General features: G+C 44.4%; 1 protein-coding gene and 1 long non-coding RNA gene across 2 annotated transcripts; one reads left to right on the top strand and one right to left on the bottom strand.

The window, feature by feature from the left end:
- Positions 1-374: 374 nt before the first annotated feature.
- Positions 375-1,398, bottom strand: LOC123034285. Its single transcript, XR_006416719.1, has 2 exons — positions 1,261-1,398; positions 375-622 (listed from the first exon to the last, which is right to left on the bottom strand). It is a non-coding gene; the product is annotated as an uncharacterized LOC123034285 (long non-coding RNA).
- A 32-nt stretch (positions 1,399-1,430) lies between these two features.
- MUSTN1 (musculoskeletal, embryonic nuclear protein 1) lies at positions 1,431-8,657 on the top strand. The gene is made up of 3 exons (XM_044451531.1): positions 1,431-1,579; positions 6,083-6,203; positions 8,195-8,657. The coding sequence occupies exons 1-3, from the start codon at positions 1,571-1,573 to the stop codon at positions 8,299-8,301; spliced, it is 237 nt and encodes a 78-aa protein (XP_044307466.1). The 5' UTR covers positions 1,431-1,570; the 3' UTR covers positions 8,302-8,657.
- Positions 8,658-18,500: the final 9,843 nt, after the last annotated feature.

Raw genomic sequence — 18,500 nt, 5'->3', positions numbered from 1 at the left:
GAATGTATGAGTTGGAATACTTATGTTTTTATAGCATGTCCAAACGCAGGGAAAGAGAAGGCTGAGCTGCTTTCCTTTGCGAAAAGCAAGCTTTCTGATAAACAGATCTTCGGTCATTTAAAACAAACTTCCCCAGGTTGGGTTGCTCCAGATCCTTTGGACTAGTATTCCCATCAGCCTCAGCCAACATGGACCATAACCAGATATGATGGGAATTGTAGCCTACAACATCTGGAGCAGCCCAGGTTGAGAAGCCTGGCATAAACACACAAGCATTTGAAATTGAAATCTATCAAATTGGTAACACTATGGTTGATACCTGAGTGGTATTAGCTGTGCTTGCCTGCCAGCTGTTACCAACATCCAGGCAGTCCTTTTCAATCAATCATTGCCAAACTTTATTTTTAAAAGGTGGTCCTATGCAGAAAGCATTCCGGAGTCCAATCCAGCTGGAAGCCGTGCACGAGCAACGGAGGGTGCAGTCCTGGGGAGAGCAGCATCAAGTCCCAAACGGGGAGGCTCACGCCTGTCCAGCGCCAAGTGGGAGGAGTGGCAGTGGCTTCTTTGCTTCCCTGCACATGAGCCGCATTTCAGCGTGGGAGCCATCTTCTGCAGTCCAGCACTGGTGTTTCAGAGGAGAAGGGAAGAGGCTGAAGCACTTTCAGGATCCCTCCTATGCTGGCAGCCCTGGGCTCCTCCCCACCCAAAGCCCTTTGCTCCCTCTCCAAGGTCACTTTCCCGGCCTCAGAGAGTATTGGCATTATAAGTGGCATATTACCATTACAAGGAAAACAATTAGGAATCTGTATTTTCTTTCATGACATCTCCTTACTTATTACCATTTATTCTGTTGCTTGACCACCTTTCACAAACCAGCTAAGGTGGTTTACAAAGATACCACAACATAAACATTGTAAAACATGCAAAACACAAAAAGCCACCTTAAGGGACCATGGCAGTTTTAAAAGCGCTGTTAAGAGATGCAGCCCAATCGCAGCTCCAGCGGGAGAACAGTCCAGAGTCGGGGACCAGCCTGCAGGAGACGTTCCATGGCCACAGGCCTCTGCCAGCAAGGGCCTCTCCTGCTGACCTCAATGGCAGAGCAGGTCCAAAACCCAGCAAGCAGCCCTATCCAATTTTCAGCTGGTTTTGCACATGTGTATATGTAGAGTCTCACAGTCTAACTGTGTGCCTGCAACACAAAGCATTGCCCTTTAAAGCTATAAATAGCTACCCGGAGGATTCCCTTGAAAGACGTACTTGTTTGAGAAGAGGGACAAGACTTCCACATAGTTCTCCTGGCCCAGCTGTCTTCTCTTGTCACTTGTGCGGTTCTTCTCACCCAGTCACACACTTCAGTAAATTCTGCAATCTTCAGTCACCGCTAAGAATAAACCTCTCAACAACAAGGCTGTGTCAACGCAAAATGCTCCGGAGGCTAGACTGGAAAGATGACCCAGTAGAATGACCTCGCACGAGGGAGCCTATATAAACTCAAGTGAGCAGGCTGCCGCAGTCTCTGCACAGTAGGGACAAGGGCTGGCTCCAGACTCGTGGGTGTGCGGCCGCCATGTCACAGGTATGGCTCCTTTTCTTCTTTGCAAGGATCAGAACAACTGGTACTATGTTGATCTGCGGTTTTGGCGGCTTGATAGTCATGTGCTGTGAATTGCATGAGTGATGTTTTCCTGAGCACCTTCATTCCCAGTTTATCTTCTGTTCTGCACAGCTTTCTGGCTGCCTTAGGTTTGGCTATGAATCCATCGGTGAGACTAAAATGCTAATTATCCTAAACTAGAACGTGTTTGAGAGGACTAAGAAAAATGGGGCTTAACTCCCTTTCCCCCACTTACCCTTTTAATCCAATATCAATTTATATCCATTTAAGGATATAGTGTTTTAATATGCCTTAATCGTATATTTGATAGAATGCTTTAATTTAGAGTTCCTTGCATTCAGGGTACTATAGTTTCACTTCCAAATGTTAGAACGCTACTAAAAATCTGTTCCTTTCCGCTGCTGATGCTACATACTTCTTAGAGAGTATATTATATATGCCAAAGATGAGGCAAAAACCTTAATAACCAACAAACCAAAGGTTCAGTTGGCTACTGACATCAATTTTGCTTTTAAGCCAAACTTCTTCCAATATTCAGGGTGATTATTTGACTGGACAACCTGTAATGCCAAAAATCAGTGTCAGCATAATACCTTCATGAGACTGACAAAAAGGTCAGAAAACATGTGCAAGCTGAGAGATAACATCTCTGTGTGTGTGGCAGGAGAATTATCTGAAGGTGTTGAGCTTCAAGCTGTCCCACATGGAGCAAGAAAGCATTCCTTGTATGGGGCATGTGTGAAAACTGCAATTTACTAATGAGAATGGTTAAGTCACAACTCGGATGGCCAGAAACCCTGAAGCAGAGTACGCACATACAACACACACATGGCAGTTGTTCAAAAGCTTCTTGAAGGAGCTGTGTGAAAGAATTTTGTTTCTGCTTCATTTCCATTAAAAGTAAATCATCACTAAAAGCCATATGGAAGTTCTTATAAACAAGCACTTTCTTCCTGTCACAGTTTCAGATAAACTGTAGGATGGATTGTTGTGCCTGTGAGCACAGGAATGGATTCTGACTAGAACCTGGCCCAGGACTAAAGTAGCTGCTTCGAGAACATTGGGCATTATGTGGTTCCCTGGCAGTGGTCCTAGCTGAGCGACATGGAACTATCCAAAATTATTTCTAGGCCACTTTTAAGGAAACAGTAGCAAAATTGATGATAGCAAAGAACTGGAAGGAGAAACGGGATCTCCAGTTACCTGAATGGGATAAAGAAATGTGGAATATAGCTGTTGATAAGTTGACAGATGGGATTCAGGCGAAAAAAAGGTTGATAAATAAGAATGATTTTAAGCATATGTGGGGTTCATTTATTGTACATGTATTAATAAAAAGGAAAAGTATTTAACCTTTAGTTGATTCAATGCAATTTTGGATGGAAGGAAGAATTCCTGAAAGAGCAGAAATTTAGATGTAAGAATGAAGAAAGAAATGAAGGAATAAATGTTATGTAGCCATGGTCCTGGTGGAGGGATACACCAGTCAATTTTAAATATAGTTGTCTGTTGTCTATTATGTTGTTTTTACTTTTTATTCTTTATGAGGTATTTTTAGGCTTAGGGTTAAGGTTACGGTTTTGTATTGTTCTATAAGTTTAAATTAAAATATCTTTAAAAATTAAAACATAGACCACCTTTAAGGGTGCAGCCCTCTCAAGATTAGATGCTAAATGTATATATATTTAAATATAAAATATTTATTGTGCATATATAGTACAATAACAATTTCCATAGTACAGTTTGTAATAAAACCCATAAGTATTGTGATTGCCAGTTAAAATCAGTATGTACAAAACTTGCTAGTAGAAACCAGCACCCCTAACTTAGAGGAAGGTCAGCAAAAATGGAGCCTTCACAGCTTTCCTGAAGACCTGCAAAGAAGGGGCCTTAATGCCAGAAATGCCCCCTCCTCTCCTTTGCATAAATTCCCCAAGCTAGCCAGGAAGGTGGCAAGGGCCTCTGTCGATGAGTTTCGGGTTGGGCAGTCCCTCAGGTTGCTTGGACCAAACCACCTAAAAGTTTGAAGGTCAAAATTGGGACTTTCAATTGGGCTTGGAAAAGCCCTGGCGAGCAACCAGCACAGCGGGCCCTGCACTGGTGGAGCAAGATCAGCCAGCAGGGCCCTCCCTCCAGTATCTGGGCAGCCTGACGTGGCAGTTCTGCCGATCCCGTGCGCAGGGTCCTTTGCCTGGCTCGCCAGGAGCCTCCAGGAGCCTCATGGCAGGGGCTAGGTTGACAAGTTATATGCTCACTGATGGACCCTATTTGGGTGCTGGCAATGGGCGAGCCATTTCCTCTGCCATGCGGTCAGGGAGGTTCTCCATGTTGGTGAAAGCCACCAATCCCGGCTGACGGGAAGAACATTGCCTCAGGTGTGGCCTTCAGTGGCTGGTCTGGCACAGTGTGCTAAGCCACCGGGGGGCAGTTCACAAAGCAGTCCAGGTAACCATCGCTTGTTCCTGGGTTTATAGCAACCCTGGGCTTAAAGTATTGCCCCAACCCACCCAGTCTATCAGGCAATAACAGTTGCCATGTAGAGCATTCTTTTAATGGGGTCCAACTGGCAAGTCTTGGCCTTCCATTGTGTGGAATCAGCCACTCCAGCTCCAGAATTCAGACTTTCAATGCCCCTTCCTTGCTCTGTGACTGCCAAGCATGCCAGCACCCTCGCTCTCCAGAATAAGTGGCCAATCATGGAAAAACTACGCTTTTAATTTGCAGACTCGATGTTCCTTGGCCGGCTGTGTAGTGTTGCTCCCCTGGGATCTGGACTGTTTTTCTTCCCACAATAAAATGGCAGCAAGTTATTCCCATGCATGCTTGGAATATGTAGAAAAGTCAATTGCTGCAGATTGGTTGGTTGTTGTACTTAGAAACATAGAAACAGAGCAAGTCAGAAGGGGTCTCCCAGGCCATCTAGTCTGACCTGTGGCACCAGCCGGCTCCGCTCACAACATGCCCACCATGTGGACGTCCAGCCTATCCTTGAACACCCGCACCGATGGGGCCTCAACGACCTCTCATGGGAGCCCATTCCACACCCTCGGGGTCCTGACTGTCAGGAAGCGCTTCCTGGCATCCAAATGAAACCTTGGCCCCCTGAGCTTTGCTCCGTTGGACTGCGTCCTGCCTTCCTCTGCAGGGGAGAACTGGTCTCTACCCACCTCCATGTGACATTCCCTCATGTACCTGTATGTCGCCAACATACCCTCTGAGTCTCCTCTTCTCGTCTACTTAATCTAAGGCACTTCAGAATTATTGTGCAGGACGTCTGAGGCACATAGCATTGCATGCCTGCATTGACATGAACAGAACGGAACCATCGAATCATAGAATAGCAGACTGGAAGGGGCCGTGAAAGCCATCAGGTCCAACCCCCTGCTGTTGCAGGACACCATGTTTCACCATCCCACTCAGATGGCTGTCCAGTTTCTTTTGAATGTCTCCAGTGTGGGAGAGCCCACCGCCTCTCTGGCCAGCTGGTTGCGCTGTCGTATTGCTGTGCCAGTGAGGAAGCTTTTCCTGATGTCCAGCCTGAATCTGGGTTGTCACAACTTGCATTGATTATTCTGTGTCCTACACTCCTGTATCAGCGAGAAGAGATCTTGACCTTCCTCTTTGTGACAGCCTTTGAGGTACTCATAGGGGGATATCATGTCCCCCCTCAGTCTTCTCTTCTCAAGGCTAAACATGCCCAGTTCTCTCAGTCTCTCCTCAAAGGGCAGTGTTTCCAAACCCTGGATCATTTTTGCTGCCCTCCCCTGGACCCTTTCTAATTTACCTACATTTTAAATCTTGGTGCCCAGAACTGGACACAGTATTCCTGATGAGGTCTGACTAGTGAAGAGTATAGGGGTACTATTCTTGTAATTTGGAAGTAATACTTCTATTTACAGTGTAGAATGAATAGTGGGCCAGAAGGGAGATGCTGGAGGTGTACAAAACTTCATGGTGAAGAGAAAGTGGAGAGTGAGAAATTATACAACTAGAACCTGGGCTTATCCCATGAAACTGAATGGTGGGAGATGCAGAACAGATAAAAGATACAGTGCTTCACACAAGAAAGAGTTAAACCACAAGCTTCGGTGACAGCCCCCAACAGGAGGTGGTATCTGGGTGGATCATAGCCAGCCCACCGAGGATGGGTATGACAACATACTTAATTTTGCAAGGAGGCAAATTCACTATGCTGCCTTTATTCAGTATTTTAGATTTTGTTGGCAAGCCATTCAGCATAAACAGAAGGTCTCGGTGCCACCGTGTGTGAATCGCAGCAGCTCTTCTGCCTAATTTCTTGTCTATAAGAGACAGTTATATAACCAGTTAATTAACCATGAAATATATAGCAATTTGGAGTCAAGTGGTCAAGTAATTAGATGGAATTGGTTAATATTTATAGCCCATTGGGGTTGTGGTCCGACTGTACTGTATCTTGTCATACTAATTTGTCTGTCTTTCCAGCCTGCTCCTGTGAAAAAGAAGCGCCCTCCAGTGAAAGAGGAAGACCTCAAAGGGGCTAAAGGGAAGCTCTCCAGCAACCAGGAAATCAAATCCAAAACCTACCAAGTCATGAAGCAGTGCGGTAAGTGCATCACTGTTCTGCTGGGAATGTTAATAGTCTCGCCACGTAACTTTGAACCGAGAGTTATGAGAACCTCTGTCTGTGAGAAAAGCCCTTGAAATAGCAAATCACCCAGCACCTCATGATGCGCAGGTGATTCCAGCAGATGGTATGTTGAAGTTTTTGCTTTCAAGGCCAGTGGCTGCTAATGCAAGTGTAAATTTGGCATCTCCTTGCATTTTTCTGGCAGAGTTAAATGCCTTACTGGGCTGGCGTTTGTGGTATAACAGGAAAGAAGAGCCGGTTCTTTCCCACTGTCAGTGCTTTGTAGCTGGAGGCAACCCTGCCTGAAAAATACCTTGCGACAAACGGAGCGTGTGCATGTGTTTCGCATCATCCTTAACCAAAAGGTTTACTGAACTTCATAAATATTTAGGCCCATAGAATATAAACTGGGCACTGAGAGCTGCATGATTTTTCACCTTGAATGGCCAATAGGACCTTGTAGCATGGAGGAGACTGCAAAGCCATGCTGGATCAGACCAATGGGCCATCCAGTCCTGCACCCCCTCTGCACAGCTGCCCACAGGAGCCCTCAAGCAGGATGGGCACAAGACCTCTGCCTGCCCGTGCTCCTCCGCAATGGGTGTGTGCTGGCATATGGCCAACCAAGGAAGCCTGTAGCCAACAAGGCTGGTCGCCAGTGCTAGCCTTCTCCAAGGCCTGAGTATGCCCAAGCTCTCTGGGTAATAGGGTTACAGAAGTCGCTGCGACGGCGTGGGAAATATGGGGAAAGCATCTTGAAGTAAAATATCAGAGTGTTTCTTAAGAAGGGGTCACGTGTCCAGAAGCCCCTGTATGTCCGGCTTGCTCTTCTTCAGTCCCAGCAACCACTTGGGCATCTCTCTTAGAAAGCCGCACTCGCCTTGCACTCCCGATGAGCTGAGAACTGCTGCCAGGTACTGAGCCTGAAAACAGCCAGAGTGATCAGCTCCCCTGCAAGAATAATCTTTAAAATGTGGCTTTGACATGTTGATATGGGGGAGCCATGGCTTTCTTTTACTATGCCCAAAACAAAGGGCAGTCCTTTTGCAAGCATGGGTGTGCTGCCATTTTCAGACCCTTCCTCCTCTTTTTGCAGGTCAGCCCCACTGAATAGCAGGCATCTTCTCCGTTTCCCTTAATCTTTGCCCCACTGCCAGCCAGCTGCAAACCAATCTTCCTTCTATTCATTCCCCCACGGGGATGGCACTAACTGCATCCCTGCTTGACTTTTATATTATATTTATTTATATTGTGATTTATATCCTGCCTTTTTCCTACAAAGGGCTCAAGGCAGCTTACATCATTCTCCTCCTCCATCTTATCCCCACAACAACAACAACCCTGTGAGGTAGGTTGGGCTGAGCGTCTGTGACTGGCCCAAAGTCACCCAGTTGGCTCCATGGCTGAGCGGGGACTAGAACCCAGATCGTCTGAGTCCCAGTCCCAGGTTCTTAACCACTACGCCACACTGGCTCTCCTGCATAACTACCTGACTTCCCTGCATAGCTATCAGTTCTCATTGTTAAACCCTTAGTCAGAACCTGCGGCCTTCCAAATGTCAGAGCACAGCTCCCATCTTCCTGGGCCATTGGCCATGCTGGCTGGGGTGATGGGAATTAGAGTCTGACAGCATCTGGAAGCCCACATGGTTCACCACCTCTACCCTGAGAGGTAATGGTGATATAACTATTTTCTCTGGAAAAGTGCTTTCCAAGATGGAGAGGAAGTGTCCTGTTTTAGGTTGAAGATTTTTTAAAAATGTACACTCTGTGCACACACACACACACATGTGCCGGGAGCTCCAGTATCCAACACTGAGATGCTAGACATGTGATGAAATCGTCCCATATTAAGTGCACGTTATATATATCTCCACGGGATCTGTCTCCTGCTTTCTTCTTCTGCAGCTGCCATTGTGTGTGAATCACTCTTGCTGAAGTATTAATTGACTCCCGTTCTTTTTCCAGAGCAAGCTGGCTCTGCTGCACCTTCCATATTCAGCCGAGAGCGGACAGGGGGGGAAACCGCCTTCGACAGGCCTAAAGAAGAGCCTCCAAAGAGTGTCTTTGGCTGATGGCCAAGGGATCTGTAATGAATATTCATCGTCCTTAACCCCTTATTTTGCTTTTACGTACACCAGTCTTACCGTGCTTTAACCAAATTCTTTTATTTACTAATTAAGAAGAAAATTTGGATTGCATGATACAAATTCGTTATTATTCCTGGTATATGTTGTGAGGGTTTTCTTAGCTGTCCTGTTGACAACTCAAGTTTGGTGGTAGTTATGGGGTGCAGGCTGATCCTGTAATGACCAATTTTGTTACACATGTACATGATTCTTCTTTTAAAATTTATGTATCAGAACAATGTCCCAGTTCCAGCTGCAATCATAATTTTGTGGCATGAAACCAATAAAGCGTGGTAGCTTTGTGTTTGACTAAACAGTGTATTTTCCCTGGTGGGAAAAACAGCTCCCCTTATGTAACAATTTTCTCACACAACAAGTTGGTGGAATTTGTGTTTACACCCAAGAGATTCCCAGCGTGGAGATTAGCCTATTTACCGCTCATGGATGGAAGGCACTAAAAAGTATTATCAGTTGCAGCTTCTGGCTAGTTGAGACCTACTTATACATAACTGGAGCCTCCATTTCTTCCAGGAATCAGCATTTCCATTCTTCTGCCCGGAGGGAAGCGGTTCTTTCCAAGCAGAGCACCCACAGCCCCTGCTGCTCTTGCCTGGTTCTGCTTTGATTGCGGTGGGAACAGTCCTGGGAAAGCAGCGAGACGTGGGCTGGTTCAAATCTTTGCCAACCCAAAGCAACGGCCGCTGCATTGTGGTCCTTGGTCTCTGCTGGCCTGATTTGGGAGTCTGGGGTAGCAGCTTGCCAAAAGGAAGCTGGACCATCAATCACGAATGGAGGAAGCCCCAGAAGTTAGTCACGGCAGTCTATCTCCACACAATGGCTATGGACTTGAAGCTTCACGCAGCAGTCTTCCCCCACCTCACCTTTTGGATTAGCAATCACAGCACTCCTGACTACTGATTTTGCTCATTGAGGCTGATGGGAGCAGAAGTACGAAACATTCAAAGGCTACTAGGGTGGGGAAGGTTGAGGTGCAGGCTTTTCTGAAAGCTATCAGCTTCTATCCCCATCTAGAGTGAGTTAGAAAACACGCTAATTCACACTCAAGGTGAATTATAGGTTGTCATTGAAGATTATCATTGAACTGTGGGTTGTTGTTGAAAGGTGCGTCCTTTTGTTGTCTGAACACAACTGCACTCACAAACCATGGTTTGTTAATCATGAACAACCATTGTTCATAAGCCAACAGCAAACGATGGGCTCTCTTAATGGGTTGCTCATATTTTAAGTATCCATGTGGTATATACAAGATATAAATGCACACCAAAGGAGCAAAAGAAGAAGGGAGGATCTGCTCTGAATTGACTGCCTCCCTTGAAGGTTGATCCTATGTTTAGGGTAGGGACAAGGTTTAAATAACCTGGACGCTTTTCTTCCCACTCTTGTAGATTTGGAAAGGGGAGAGGCGGCAGATTGGAGTGGAAGGTAGCCATGTTGCTTGGGTGGCCTTGTTGGGGACATGTCCACCTATTTTCATGTCCTGTTGAGGGCCCTTCCCTTGCCCCCCCCCCCCACACACTCACTGCTCCACAGGATCAGGAGGCATTTCAGAGCAGATTTTTTGGGCCAAGAGTGGTGGTGGAGGAGGAGGAGGAGGAGGAGGACTTAGAATGGGGCAAAAACTAAGAATCCTCACTCTGAGCAGGAGTGCTTCAGGTCACGTGTGGCAATCTTGGGAGCTATCTCTAAAATTCTGCACGTTGGAACGAATGAGGTCAGCACATTCCTTAGAAAGGGCATTTTCCTCCCTTGTAAGTAATGTATCCATCAGCTTCTTGGTTGACCTTGCTCAGTGGTATCTCTTCTTTCTCCACCTTGCTTTGGTCCATCGGGCACTATTCCAAGGGCCCAGGCAGAGTTCTCCCTAGCCCTTACTGAAGGTGTTGGGAGATGGAACTCAAGTCCTTTTCCATGCAAAGCAGAGCTACATCCTGTCCTGCAAAGGAGAGGGATGTCTGTAAGCGTTGCCTGCCGTGTTGCTGTTCCCAGCACTCCTCCCCTTCCCCCAGGAACACCACGTACAGGGGCCCCAGTAGGCCATTCAGACATACCAAAGCGGATTGGCTCAGCAACTGTGAAGAGTCCCCAGCAACCTTCTCAGAGTCCTGGCCTGGGACTGGTCGCAATATGATGGGTGCTTTCAGCCGTCAGCTTTCCAGATTCCAATAGGTTTCCCAGGAGCTCTCTGCCCAGTTGGTGAGGTGGATTTCAGAATTTGCATCCTATACCCCACCCCACAAGCTTCTGAATATTCCTGGAATGGCTGGCATTTCTAGTTATAGATGGAAATCCTGGCCAATTCTCTGGTTGGAAGAGCACCTATGCCAAACAGAACCTCATGATGGAGCTCTTGACCTGCTACAGTCCTCTTGTTATTTCTACCAACTTTTGTTTCTGCTAACACTATTTGTGTTCTCTCTAAAACTTTTGTAGCTTGCCCTGGTGCCCGTGTTCCACGACAGTCATCCCCAAAGCATGCAGCTCTGTCCCGGGAGGAGAGCAGCTGTGCAAATCTGCCCCTGGTGTTCCCAACCTAGTATCCTCAGACGTGTTGGACTGCAACTCCCAGCATACCCTGGAATGCCCCAGGTGTACTCCACCATGTCTGGAGCACACCAGGTTTGATGATGCTGGAGACTCTGGCTTTGCTTCTCTTTAGGCCTCTGGGATACAAGATATTCCCATGAAAAGTGCCAGTAGCTTCATTCACAAACCCAGAAAGGGGGCTCTCCTGGTGACCGCAGGTGAGGTTTTCAAAGCATGTGGCCCTCCTTTGCAGAACTTTTCAGGGGTCCAGCCATTGCTGTGCTCAATGGGAGTCCTTCCATGTTTTACTACTATTTCTTCTGTAGTTCTCATCACAGGAAACCCATTAAAGGAATTTGCTACAATAATGCTTTCTCACTGGTAGAACTAGCTAGAGTGGCCAGGTGTCCTGGTTTACATAGAGCAGTCTATTGTGGAGAGCTGGCAGAGGACAGTTCATTACCTGAAGAGCTCCTCTATTAGAAGGCTGTCCATTCAAGTCTGGTGTAAAGATAATGAATCAGAAGAAAGTAGAGTCTTTGCAACTAACCAAGCTGACCACCCATGTGAGCACAACTGGACGACTGATTTGGGTGGCACATGGGTCACCTTACTAGGGTGAGATGCCTTCCACTTCTACTTAAATAATAGATATGAATTCAAAATTTAGAGTTCTACGCACATATTTTCATATGCTATTGCTATGCATGTTGACATCCTCCTCTTTTATGAGGATGTATTTCCTCTTTTTTGGCCACATTAGCATGAAAGACCCTGCACCAGTGGGAGTGGAAAGTTTGTGTGAACTTTCTTAACCAGATAACTGGGTGAAAATATGTCTTTTCTCAGGGGGTATATCTAAACATCTTTCTAGCATGCCGATGCAAATGTGTCGCATCCATTCGCTGATCATAAACCACAGTGCTAAGCACAATGGATGACTTCACCTATCATTACGCTTTCAATTGAATCACATTGCATGTGGCACTGTTTCCAGCTGCTGGAGCATTGCTGTGATGGGATGCAAGCTGCAGCTTTGGCGTGAGGTGTCCAGGTCAGTGTGGATCTCCCAAACTACATCAGCCCTAAGCTAGTCCCCTTTGGGAAAGGATGAGTGCAAGCTGGAGCATGGGATGATTCTTGTCCGGCATGGTCTCATTCGCCTCACGTTCAATATGAGGAATCCAGGTACCGAAGAGGGCGTGTGGGAGACTCTCACGGACATTCCCGGACCGCATGCGGCGTATTCCTACACGCAGCTGGATTCCTTGCAAGTGCACTTGAGAAGTCATTCTTAAAACGGTTTCGTTTTAAGTTCTCTGCTTTCCCCATTACTGAGACTATGATCCTTTGTAATCCACCTTCCTCTGAGCAGTTTCTTGGCATACGGTCAGAGGGCTCAGGATAACCAAAGAAGTGATTTGGCTGAGTGGGGAATTGCCCCCAGTGAGACACCCTGTTTGCAATGCTCCATCTGCTTGCTGAATTGGAGGAGCAATTTTTTATTGATGTTTTTTATTTGATGTTGTAAGCCGCCCCGAGGCCTCGGCAAGGGGCGGCATAGAAATGTTTTAATAAATAAAATAAATAAATAAACGCGCTCTACGTGGGGCTACCCTTGAAGACGGTCCGGATACTTCAATTGGTTCAAAATAGAGCTGCCAGGCTGCTGATGGGGACTGGGCGTTATGTTCACATGACTCCAGTTCTCCGTCAGCTTCACTGGCTTCCCATTGAAGTCCGGGCCCAATTCAAGGTGTTGGTGATGACCTATAAAGCCCTAAACGACTTGGGTCCTGCTTACCTGAAGGAGCGTTTACATCCATATATGCCCGACCTCCCCTTGAGATCTGCGGGAGAGGCCCTTCTCCGGGAACCCTCCATGAAAGAAATTAGGAGGGTAGGTACTCGGAGGAGGGCTTTCTCTGCAGTGGCACCCAATCTATGGAATGAGCTCCCCAGAGAGGTCCGCCTGGCGCCGTCGTTATTTGTTTTTCGGCGCCAGGTGAAGACCTTTTTATTTAAACGTCATTTTAATTGTTAACAATATTTGCTTATTTATCTGGCCAGGGCGACTTCTTTTATATTTTATATTTTTTATTTATTTTATATTGTTAATTTTATATTGTTATTTTTGTATTTTATTGTGTTGTAAGCCGCCCCGAAGCTTCGGCAAGGGGCGGCATAGAAATGTTCTAATAATAATAATAATAATAATAAAAATATTGCAGCTTCATGAAGGAAACAGCTAAACTAAGCAATATTCTTTCACAAGGTGTGATGATGACCACCTCACTGGATGACTTTAAGGGGAGTTTAGACAATCTCATGGATGGTACATTATCAATGGCTCTGAGTCTTGATGGCTGTACAGGGGAGGATAAAAGGTAAAGGTTTCCCCATGATGTTAAGTCTGGCTGTGTCCCACTCTAGGGGGTGCTGCTCATCTCCATTTGTCCGCAGACGGTCTCCGTGGTCATGTGGCCAGCATGGCTAAATGCCGAAGAGCACAGAACACTGTTACCTCCCACCACAGTGGTACCTATTTATCTACTCACATGTGCATGCTTCCAAACTGATCGGCTGGCAGCAGCTGGGACAGCGCAATGGTAGTTCACCCCGCCGGGTGGATTTGAACTGCCAGCCTTTCAATCAACAAGCTCAGCAGTTTAAACCGCTGCACTAGTGACTCCTGTATCGGGGGGCTCCTTGCCCATTTTAGCTTCTTTTCATTCTGAGTTTTGTAGGAGCTCTCCATGGTGATGAGGCTATTTTGGAGCTGGAGTCCAGCACCATGGATTGACCCCACAAAGCTCAGAATAGAAGCTGGACTGGACAAGGAGTCCAACCAGCATAGACATCACCAGCTTCCCCAGTGGTGTGTCTGTGTGTGTGCGTGCACACATGTAGGCATGTATTTCTCCCAGTATCAGAAGCTGTACCACCTGGGTGCCATTGTTTACATGTCCTGCTTCTGAGCTACACATTATTATTATTATTATTATTATTATTATTATTATTATTATTACAGCATTTCTATGCCGCCCCTTGCCGAAGCCTCGGGGTGGCTTACAACACAATAAAATACATTGAAGTACAATAGAATGTAATAAATTACCTCCAATTACATAAATACAAAGAATATGCTGGGATATCCACATAATCATATAAAGTTAAAATTAACAGTATAAAATAAGTGAATAAAGAATATAGGAGGAGAATAGAGAAGGAAGAAGAAGTTGCCCTGGCCAGATTATATATTTTAACAATTAACATGATGTTTGAACACCTCACTGGTCACTGCAGGGACGGAATGCAGCACCACGGAGGCTTTGGTCTGTTCCAGAACGCACCGCTAGCTAGAAAGCGTCAGGAGTTCCACCCGTGCATTATGCCCTTAATAAACATAGACGCCCCTTATCAGCACCCCGCATGCAGCATTATTTGTGCAAAACGCCTTTCTCAAGATAAGCACCTCTCTACCGTATCCTGTCCCTTTTAAAAAGTGGCCAGATTATGGGTTATAAAATCACAACAGATAGAATTATTACTTTAATTTGTTGTCAATGGATATTTTCAAGGTTGTACTGATTTTCAAGAACGTGCCAAGAAAATTGAATGTCATCTCATGTAAATCCAGTTTGAAAAAAATGATGTTTGTGCAATACATTCTGTAATGAAGAATTGTGCAATACATTCTGTAATGAAAAATACAACTCTGATGTATGCTCACATTTGGGAGTGACCTAAATGCGACTTTCTTTGAAAGTACCAGTAAAGCTTGACTTAAGCTGTGTTTAGACAGGAAACAGCCTGCGACTCCTAGCAGGACTGACTGGGGCATTTTTCCTGCCCATTCAAGCTCTGGACCCCACCTTTGCTGGCATTAGCACCACTACTGTGCCTGCCCACCTAGAGAATAAATGCTTGATTTTACCAAATGCTATGTAAACATGGAAACCAGATTTTAAATCAACTCTTTAAACATTATGCATGCTACAATATCATACACGAAGTAAGATTCAGTAGCTGATGAAGAACAACTGAGGTCTGTTTCCAAAGCATCTGTTGTTCTTCATGCTATTGTTCTATGTGGATTTCTAGGCAATGAAATTCAGGAAAGGGGAACATTCCACTGAAGAAGAGGGGAACTTCAACAGTTTCTCAAAGGTAGAGCTCACTATTGTCAGTGACCCTAGCTTTTTTATTGCCCCCAGTTTTATTCCCCCCCCCCAAAAAAAAGCTAGGAGAAACCATATTGAGAACTCGGCTGCCATTTAGCATTCAGCATCATCCACAGTGTTTCTGAACAAATTGTTGTTCCAGATTCTTGCTGAATTGGAGGAGCACCATCAAGCGACACGTTGGAGCTGGTTCTGGCCCCAGAACTAACTGAGGTGCCAGCATGCTGCCATCAGAAATCTACACATCACCATCATTATACCAACCTCCCCCCGCCGCAAAGCATAATCCTATGCATGCAAATGTGGGAGGGCACACTATAGAAATTACCTCCAAATACATGCATCTGAACTGTATTTCACATGGCATTTTCAGAATTATTTCATCGGTATCATTCACCACTGGAGGTCCTCTGGCTGGCACATGTTGATGTCTAGGACTCTGTGAAGACTCATCAGACAAACATCGTTCACTTGCTGAGTTCCAGTCTATGCCTTATGCTTGCCATAATAAGGGAGCTGGAAACAGTGCGTGGCTTTCTCGATAGAACTGAGAGTTAGGCTTTTCAACCAAGGTGCATTTTTCCTATTAACCCTCTTGCCCCTTTTGTACTCAGCTGCAGCCTCTGCATGAGCCAGTTGTCCCCTGGAACTCGGACAAGCAAAAAGTGAGATCAAAGGCCACAGAGGAATCCTATGTGCTTGATCTGCTAACACAGAACCTCTAACAGTGTTCCTGCCAAATGCCCCATGGCCTTCTCCTGCCCTGCAACACTGACGAGGAACTGGTGGCCCTCCAAATGTTTGCCTTTTCTCTCCCAGCCAGAAGAGCCAATGATCACAGAAAAGGAGAGTTGGAGTTCACCACAGCTGCTCTGCACGTAGCAGAGTTGCTTCTTGTGCTAACAGGCACCCGCGAAACATGATGGGCAACCTTTGGTTAAAGCCCAAGAAAGAACTGCACTCTGGATCAGGCTGTAAACATGACATCTCCTCACGCCATTCCCCCAGAGCGCTCTGCTCCATTTTTCCACATTCAAGTTATCCTTAATCCCTTCCAATAAATTACTGCTCCCCTGCAGCCCAGTAGTTTCCAAAACTTTCAGCATCATCCACAGTGTTTCTGAACAAATTGTTGTTCCAGATTCTTGTAACATGCACATGGACACTATCGTACAAGACAGTGGAGAAAATTCTGCAGGGTAGCTATCTTCCCCTGGTGGCTGCTGCAGAAAGAAGAATCTCAGGCATTTCCTTAGAAAAATTCTGTTTTGAGAAAGTTTCATTTGGCTCTGTTTCATACCTATTTAATATGATGCTTTGGGGTGACTACCAGGACATTACCCTGAGGGTGACTGGTGACTACCAGGACATTACCAGGACATTAACCCTGAGGGGCATTATGTCCATGATCAGAAACTCTCACAGTGTGAAGGACACATCACTGGAAATAAAAAAATACAGTAGAAATCATGGGCTAACATGAAAATGTCTTATTCACCTCTAACCAATTGTTAAGAAAAAATATTTCTTTTTTTAGTTTGAAAATAATCATTTGGCTTTTTAATTAGCTCCAGCTGCCCTTCAAATCATAGAGACATGGTTACTGATTATTTTAGAAACTTCCTGATTGCCCAGTGAGCAATATCAAAACTCTTTATTATTATAATTATAATAGAGTATAAAAAAGAAAAAAGATACCAAGGGATCTTACACAAATAGTACATGTAATATCAAGATAAGTAAATTTCTCAAAAGGTCAGTAATTGTTATCTCTTCTTCACTCAGTTAATTTAATTAGTCAATTAAAACTTATAGAACAATTATTATTATTTATAATTCTTAACATTCTTATTTTCCATTCCTTTTAAGATTAATTTCAAATAACATCAAAACACTTGTGTTAAAATTATAACTCACTAATGATGTTTTATGAGCTCTATTTTTGCTTTTAAGTAAATCTTATATAATAAGCTTTCCATTTATCATTAAATTCTTCAGTCAGTCTTCTATTTATCTAACTAATTAATTGTGCCATTACTTCACATCCAGATAATTTATTTTTCCAATCTTCTTGAGTTGGGTGGTCTTCTGATTTCCATTTTGATGCAATCATAACTCTAGCTGGGCAACATCACAGCTCTCCATGAGAAGAACTGAATTCACAGAACCCCTTTCTGCTCTTTCCCAGAATACCACTGAAATCTACAGCCTGCATGTGGACTGCAAAGTTACATCATGGTTTGCCCACACAGCCATCACCAGCAGAGTTGTCAACACCACCAATGCATCCAAGGAGACCCTTTTTGAAACTGAATTCCCTGAGACAGCCTTCATCTCAAGTTTCAGCATGTGAAATCTGGTCTGAATCTGGTCTAGGTACTATGAACAAGAGCCATCAAAAGGAATTTACTGGCTTTGGAGTGAACTTAACTTCAATAAGCTGTTCCTCAAATCTCTCTGCTATAAAGCATAAAAGGCATTTTTGCAGGAATTTTGCATTTTTGCAAAAATATGGAATGCTGCTTGGAATTTTTGTGCCACTATTCCTTCCAAGGCACAGTTAGATTTGAAGGAGCAGACAAGAGAGCACTTGGAAAATGGAAGCTTTAGATGTCTTTTCCTTCATTGTGCAAACTTCATGAGAGCTGGATCTTTCTCCTTTTTATGAATTGAAACAATTCTTGCTTCATTCCATGAAAATGTTATTCTAAACACTAATTCAATACCATTTCTTATTTACTACTTAATAAATCTTCCAACTTTTTATACAGTTCCACTGGTATGCAAGCTACTCCAGGGTTTTATTTGTTCTTGCTTTCTTTATTGTACCCTTATTGTCTTTACTTGTTATCTTTGCCATTGGTAGTTCCTCATTCTCTTAATTCACTATTTTGAGAAGCTTAATTCCTACTATATACTTCTTTATATCTGAAACTTCCAATTGCTGTAATGTATATAATTGTTCAAAGTACTGAACTAATTCCTTCATTGATTCTTCTTGTCTATTTGATAAAGTTTTTTTTTTCCTTCATAAAATATTATCACTATTTGACTTCTTTCCTGCTCACCTCTCAGGTATTAGCCAAAAGCTTATCTATCTTATTTGATTTTTCAACATACATATGTCTAGTAAACACTAAAGATCTTTCTGCTAGTCTTGTATCTATGTAATATTTCCATGATTCTCCAAGCCCATTCACTTTCAAAGTCCCCTTATGGTGCTTCTCGAAACTCTTTAGCTTACTGATCAATAAACCTCTATATCCATTTTTCTTCTTTATAAGAACTTCCATGCTTTTGATCTCTCCTTTCAACTATGCCTTCATGGCACCTCATACCATACCTATAGCTACTTCCTTTGCTACCATTTTAATATATTGTATTTATCCTTTATCTTTCAACATATTTGTATCTAAT

The sequence above is a fragment of the Varanus komodoensis genome, unplaced genomic scaffold (assembly GCF_004798865.1).
Source record: "Varanus komodoensis strain SLA01 unplaced genomic scaffold, ASM479886v1 scaffold6_2, whole genome shotgun sequence".
NCBI lineage: Eukaryota > Metazoa > Chordata > Lepidosauria > Squamata > Varanidae > Varanus > Varanus komodoensis.
Note: the sequence above shows the minus strand (reverse complement) of the source record. Positions and strands in the feature narration are given on the sequence as shown.